This window comes from Gekko japonicus, unplaced genomic scaffold (assembly GCF_001447785.1).
Source record: "Gekko japonicus isolate JY-2015 unplaced genomic scaffold, Gekko_japonicus_V1.1 scaffold139, whole genome shotgun sequence".
Taxonomy (NCBI): Eukaryota; Metazoa; Chordata; class Lepidosauria; order Squamata; family Gekkonidae; genus Gekko; species Gekko japonicus.
In genome coordinates, this window is record NW_015164186.1 from 1140052 (window position 1) to 1147507 (window position 7456).

The 7456-nt window shown below is 44.1% G+C and overlaps 1 protein-coding gene across 1 annotated transcript in view; it reads left to right on the forward strand.

The window, feature by feature from the left end:
• The first annotated feature begins 7017 nt into the window (after nt 1-7017).
• The window catches only part of MAT2A (methionine adenosyltransferase II, alpha), a 7910-nt gene continuing 7471 nt past the window's right edge, over nt 7018-7456 (forward strand). The window contains exon 1 of the mRNA XM_015408163.1: nt 7018-7230. Coding sequence (XP_015263649.1) covers nt 7152-7230 — 79 coding nt within the window. The 5' untranslated portion in view covers nt 7018-7151. The remainder of the gene's footprint in view (nt 7231-7456) is intronic.

Consider the following 7456-nt stretch of genomic DNA (forward strand, 5'->3'; position numbering starts at 1 on the left):
TTAAGGCAAATAGTATTTTCTTCCTTTATCAGCAAAGCTCTGGGTTAATCAGATGCTCCATGGGACTGGACCCTCATTGGTCCACACTGGATTTCCAGGAGTGAATGGACTCTTAATACTCTGCTAAGGAAAAGGGAGCACTAAAACACTGTTTTATTTAGTTAATATCTCCCAATGATTAGTTTGAAGGGGGGAAAGGCCCACAGATCACGCCCCAGTAAAGTATACTGTTTAAAGCATAAGATTGTGATCAGGGAGAGTCCGACTCAAACTCAAACTCGGTTCTGAAGCTCTTAAACTAGATTACGACTTTCTAAATAAATTGAATTCAATGAGCTTAGAAGGGTGACCCTATTCAGTATATGCACATATACCTCTTTCCTTTTCAAATTGCAAACATGCCCCCAGTGATACAGATAACAGCAACTCCCCAGCAGAAGATCCCTACTGCCTAGTGGGCAGGAAGCACAAAAGTCTTTTAAGGAGAATGGTTTAAATCCATCTGAGGCAATCAGTGATTCTACACAAGTAGTACTAAAAACACTGCATGCAATACAATCAATCAATCAAAACTTTAAACAGCACATGACAGAATAATTAAAGAGTCTAGCATGCAGCCCAACTACTGTATTTATTGTCATGCTAGCAGTAGGCAGAGGTGGGGAGAAGAGTCAAGAGGTCTTTGAAGTTTCATGCTCATTCGTGCTCCAGTGGACAAGGTCATTGTCAAAACACAATGCAGTGTAGTAGCAAACTATCTCCCCTCCTTTCACTGTCAAGAAGACAGTGAACTTCCGAGTGGGAACCTCAGTGAAGTTCTCCTTGTGTTATGGGGTTCCTGGTGGGCATTTGAAGGTTCTGAGAAGTGTTCTTCATTTGCTGTTTTCCCCTGTTCTACCTGGCTGTTGGGTGTTTGTTTGTGTTAAGTGCTTCCTTTGTGCATCACCAAAGTCTACCCTATAGTACCCAAAATTCTTTCAACGTGGGACAAAACACTGTGGTTCGTTTGCTATGTAGTTAGATATGTGATCAGTGTTTCCTGCTCTGGCTGGTGATGTGATTGGCTGCAAAGTTGGTTGGAATCTTGTCAGCTATTAAGGTTGAGTGTGTGTTTGGGTCCTTCTGGCTTCACAATGAGTTAAGTGAGAGTGTCTTAATATAGTCCACCTCTTTTGCCTTTGGGGATGGTGGGACCATACCATTACCAAGCATAGGATTTAGACTAAGACCCACTTATGCCATGACATGCCCTAAACCCCAACCAGTTTCCCCTTAGCACAACTGCTGTTCTGACAGCGATGGGTGCCAACTGCACTCTGTTGGTACTATCCAGCACAGATTCCCTGTGCTAATACATCTTCAGGCTGCACTGGTGTAAAGGAAACTTAGGAACAATTTTATTCTTCCATCCATTCAAAATGTTTGAATTGGCAATATAGTTGCTGTGTTGCTTTATTACAGTTCATTAATTAAGGTAGTCCATGCTATTTCCCCCACAAAGCTAATGGTCGTGCCTTTTCAAGCTGGTTGGTTCAGACACTACACAAGCTTGCTTTGCACCTGTGCAGTAGCTGCTTGTGCTACAGGGTCATGGCTGGGTTGTTATACCTTGTTAACTGAACTATTTCTATTACTTATACATGTTGCAATTTATGGTCATTTTTGCACTTGCGCAGTTGGTGAATGAAATAATCTTGATCTACAGCAAAGAAGGCACATATCCCCCAAGGTCATAGTTGGGTCATTAAGTTGGTCTAGTTACTGAGCACAGAATCAGTCCCTTCTGCACAGTCTGATAATGTAGATATATTGCCTGCAAGAATGTGCAGATTTATCCTTATTTGGACAATTGGGCTGCCTTTTCTTTTAATTTTCAGTGCACGTTTGTATCAGCAATAGTGCAGCAAAAAATAGCCCCAAGCCACATTAAAAAAAACTAGTCTAAAAGTTGAAAAACGAGACTTTTGTGGATGCGTGGGAAGAAACTACAGTTCTAGAGAGCCGTGTGAATGCATGCATATGGAAATTTATCTGGATCCAGCAGCAGGGAAGGCATTAAGTAACATTGAACGATGCTGCCATAAGGGACAGAGGGACCCCACTTAAGTTCTGACACAAACAGTGCATGAAGTATTTGACTCTGATGACCACAGCTTGTGAGCAGGTCATGAAGGGAGGGGCCGTAGCTGAGTGGCAGAGCAACTGCTTGGAATACAGAAGGTCACAGGTGAATTATCTCTAGTTAAAGGATATGATAGTAAGTGATGTGAATGACCTTTGCCTGAGACCCTGGAGATCGCTGCCACTCTGAGTAGGCAATACTGACCTTGATGGATAAATGGTCTGACTCAGTATAACATAACTTCATGTGTTCATGAGAAACTGGTGGGCAACTGAACACCGTTACTTGACTCTGATTCCCGAGTACATTTTCTGTTTCTTAGCATTCTTTCCCCTTATCCCCATCTGCCCAATAGGATTAACAACTTGGTCTTTCTGGTAGCTTTAGCAGCTGGAAGACATGTAAAAATTCAGCAGGTGAAATCTTCATGATGCATAAGCCTGATTTTGTTCTGTGGCCTGAATTTTCATAGCCCCTGGTGACTTATTGGCAGAACCTTGACTGGGGAACAAGTGTTGACATGAAATATTTTGCATTAATTAAATATTGTATTATAAAGTAGACATTAAGTTGTAAGATAGGTGATTTCCAATTAAATACACCAATGCCAGCAGTGATACGCAATGAATTATGGGGACGTTTCTGTTTTTCATGCATGCTTTGAAATTAAACTGAGTTATTGAGTTTTTGCTGAAGCTGTATGGTGAAGAATTTGGTGTGGTATAGGAAACATATGAAAAGGGATAGGACAACATAATCTCCAATATCTATTTTGGGAACTGGTAGCCACATGGAGCTGCGGTGGCTCAAGTGGATAAGACGCTGAACTGCAGGCTGTGGAAGGTCAGTAGTTCAGCAGTTCGAGACCTGGGTGCCGCATGATGGAGTGAGCTCCCATCTCTAGTTCCAGCTCCTGCCAACCTAGCAGTTTGAAAGCAAGAAATTGCAAGTAGATAAATAGGTACCACTTCGGTGGGAAGGTAACAGCGTTCCTTGCGCCTTGGTGTTTAGTCATGCCGGCCACATGACCATGGAAACGTCTTTGGACAGCGCTGGCTCTTCGGCTTGGAAACGGAGATGAGCACTGCAACCCTAGAGTAGGATTCGAACGGCTTTCGAGCAAGGGAACCTTTACCTTTAGCCACAAGTGATTCTCCACTTGATTATTGTTATTCCTTATGCTTTTAAAAGAAAACAAGGAACTGTATAATGAGAGTGCAGTGGTTGGATTGGTGTACTAGGACTCAGATCCCAGCTCACCCATGAAGCTCACTTGGTAACTTTGGGCCAATCACTTTTTAGCTTGGATCTCTGAAATGTTATATACATAGACCACATGGTTACACTCTTTAGAGGAGATACTCATTGCAGATGATAGTAAATTGGGAGGGGTAGCAAATCAAGTACAGGATGATCTTGACAGGCTGGAAAACTGGGCTAAAACTAACAAAATGAATTTCCATCAAGTCGATAAATGCATAATTATAGGATGGGGGAGACTTTTCTTGGCAATAGTACATGCAGAAAAGATCTAAGGGTCAGGAGTAAACCATACACTGAACATGAGGCAGCAGTCTGATGTAGTGGTTAAAAAGACAAATGTAATTTTGGGCTGCATCAACAGAAGTATACTGTCCAAATCATGCAAAGTGATACTATCACTTTACTCTGCTCTGGTTAGACCTCACTTGGAGTACTGTGTTCAGTTTTGGGCATCACATTTTAAGAAGGATGTTGACAAGTTGGAACATGTCCAGAGGAAGTCAATGAAGACGGTGAGGGGTGTGGAGACCAGCTCCTACAAGGAAAGGCTGAAGGAGCTGTGTATGTTTAGCCTGAAGAGGAAAGACTGAGAGATGATATAATAGCCATCTTCAAGTAACTGAAGGGCCATCATATGGAGGATGGAGCAGAGTTGTTTTCTGTTGTCCCAAAAGGTCGGACCAGAACCAATGAATTGAAATTAAGCTAAAAGAGGTTTCAGCTAAACATTAGGAAGAACTTCTAACAGTTGGAGTGATTCCTCAGTGGAACAGGCTTCCTTGGAAGGTGGTGGGCTCTCCATCATTGGAGGTTTGTAAGCAGAGAGGCTAGATGGCCATCTGACAGCAATGTTGATTCTGTGAATTTAGGCAGGAAGGGATGAGTCAGTGCTTGGCTCTTATGGCCATTTTATATGTGTCCAGGGCAATGCCAATCACAGGAAGGAATTTTTCTCCAGGCCAGACTGGCCCAGGGGTCCTGGAGGTTTTTTGCCTTCCTCTGGGCATACAGCAGGGATCACTGGGGGTGGGGGAGGTAGGTGTAAATTTCCTGTATTGTGCAGGGGGTTGGACTAGATGACCCTTGAGATCCCTTCCAGATCTATGTTTCTGTTTCAGTGGGCAGCAGTGATTCCTTGTATAAATGGCCCGATGGTTTCCACTGCTAATAAAAAATGCCCCTTTTTATTTTATCACAAATTCTAACTTTGGAAAGATGTTTGATACCTGAGAAGGGGAAATGACAGGATTAACCATTTTGGGAATCTTGTCTTCTAGTTCTGACCATAGTCCCACAGTCGTTGGGCTACAGTGTCCAGGCCAACAGAGCCTCAAAATGGGAAGTCTGCCATTCCTTCCTTGCAATGATCCAAGTGAGGAAAGAATAAATTAAATATTGCCATGGGGAATGACAAGATTAATTTAGGTAGATCATGAGAGGGAGTGCAGGAAGATTTGCATCAGTGCTTAGTTCTTGCGGCCCTTTCTTACATGCCCAGGGAAAAGCTGATTGCCACTTTGGGGTCAGGAAGCAATTTTTCTCCAGGCCAGTTTGGCCAGGAATCCTGGAGGTTGTCATCTTCTGGTCATGGAACAGGGGTCATGGGGGAGGGGAAGGTATTTGTGAATTTCCTGCATTGTGTAGGGGGTTGGGCTAGATAACCCTGGAGGTCCCTTCCAAGTCAATGATTCTATGATTCTACTGATCTGACCACAGCCTCACAACCACTGAGCTGCAGTGTCCAGGCCAACAGAGCCTCAAAATGGGAAGCCTGCCATTCCTTCCTTACAATGATCCAAGGATAAAGAGTGAGGAAAGAATTGATTAAATATTGTCAGGCATCTGTTTATTATATTTTATTCCTACATTTCAGTCAAAATTGGCTTCCTAAGCAGTTCACAGCATTTTTTTTTAATGACAATTACAAATGATACAGGAAAATCTAATTCTGGGAGATCTCCAGACCCCACTTGGAGGTTAGAATTTGTTTTTGACTTTATCCTTTTAATGTTATCAGAGTTTGGGGGCAAACAGCAGCATTACAGCGGCAATTCCAGAAAGATCACAGGATTAGGCTGCAGAACAGAACTTTCTTATGTCTGTATCCCTCTTTTCAGGCAACCATAGCTTTTAATGCTGGCTTGCAAGATAAAATCCTAACATGATACAAAAACTAAAAAAAAATCATACATAATAGACACATAGAAGAACAATGAGAAAAATTGTCATAGAATCAATATATTGCTATCCCAAAACAAAATCTGAAAGAAATTTTAGTGTAACAATTACTGTGCCCTCCTAACAGCAACAATGGTTTGTTTGTTTCTAGTAATTAGTCCAAATAACGGTACTGTGCCCTCTAACTAGGATTGCCAACCTCCAGCTGGGGTCTCAGATCTCCCAGAATCATAACTGATCTCCAGACTAAAGAGATCCACAGGGAAGGGACTCTATGGCATTATACCTGTTGAGGCCCCTCTCTCATCCTCACCAGGCTTCATCCCCAAATCTTCAGGAATTTCCCAGTCCAGGGTTAGCTACCTCCAACATTAAGAGATGAAAGCAGGAGCATTACTGTATATTGTGAATGTCATACATCTTTCCTGATCGTCTGCATTTACTCTAAAGGAAACCCCATTGTGTTCACTGGGCTTACTTCCAAGCACTGCAATGAGGCAACCTGATCCTATGAGTACTCAGAATCTTGTTCCCCAAATAAGTGGGCACAGGATTGCCCTCAGTGAAACTTCCTCTCAGGCATATACATAGGACTGTAGCTTTACAGCCTGATCTACACTACATACTGCCAATTTGGGGAGGACACGGTGTGTCTGGTGCGTGTTGAGCATTGTTGGGCATGATGCTCAAGCTCCATGTTTCAGTACAGGTATGTTTTGTTTTTTAAACTAATAAATTTTAATTCCAGGAGGTCAATGAACTATGACCAAATGAAACTAAACCAAAATGGCCGTCGTGGCTATTCAAGGCATCACGAAGGACCACACGGCTCCCTCCTCCTCAAGAGAGAGAGAGAATGGAAGCTCTCAAGGCCCTCGTGTGCCGTGTATATCAGAGGTTACACTTACAGCCCCAATTTAGGCAGATTTTCTTAGAAACAAGTCCCATGATTTACTTAAGTGGGATTTACTCCCAAGTAAGCAAAACAGCAAGGGTTCTGAAAAGCGGCGCTTTCACTGTCAAGCGGGAAAACTGTGAGCGACGCTGCACCTCCCGCAGGCCACAGAGACTGAGGAGATTAGACGAAGTCAGCCCCATGAACGGGCGGGGGAGGGAGCAGGGATGAAGCGGAGATATTGCTTGTGGCCTTGGTCACAATAGGTTATAATTATATAAATCGAAGTTGCACACGTAGTCCTTTATTTAATTTTGGGGGGAAATGTCATTTACTAAGGGACGGAAATGAGCGAAGCGGACTTTTAAAAAAATATACAATTATCCTGCCTAAGCGGTCCGATAGACGCCGAGATAGTGCTGCTCACGCGCTCTTTTCCTAGCCTCGCCTAGGTTATAGCAGGAGAATAAGGGGCGGGGTTTTACGGAGGTGGGAGTGGTCTAGTTCTATAAATACCCACGTTTAGCGGCTGCCGCTCTCATTCCTTTGAGGCGCCAGCTTTGGGGAAAAGGGACTCCGGGACGTCCGCTGCGCTCGTTTGTGTAGTTGCATTTCCCTCAGCTATTTTCTGTTCTTGTGTCCGTGTTTCGTTTTTGTTGCCTTCCCCCCTTTTTTCAGCTTCTTAGTATCGCCATGAACGGATTTCGCGACAGCAGAATCGAGGAGGGGACCTTCCTTTTCACCTCAGAATCGGTGGGGGAGGGGCACCCAGGTGAGTGAAGGAAATAAAGACCTAGCTGGGGGGACGAGGGGGAGGGAGGAGGAGGACGACGACATACACGGATTGACACGATCGCGGGAGGGTGGGGGAGACACCCGAGGCTTGTCTCGGGCTGACGGACTGTTGATGAGGAAGCTGTGAGGTCGCACGCGTCCATCCCCGGGAATCCGATTCAGTCGCGCTGGATTCTGGGGCCGGGGGGGCGGAGCGCGGCGCG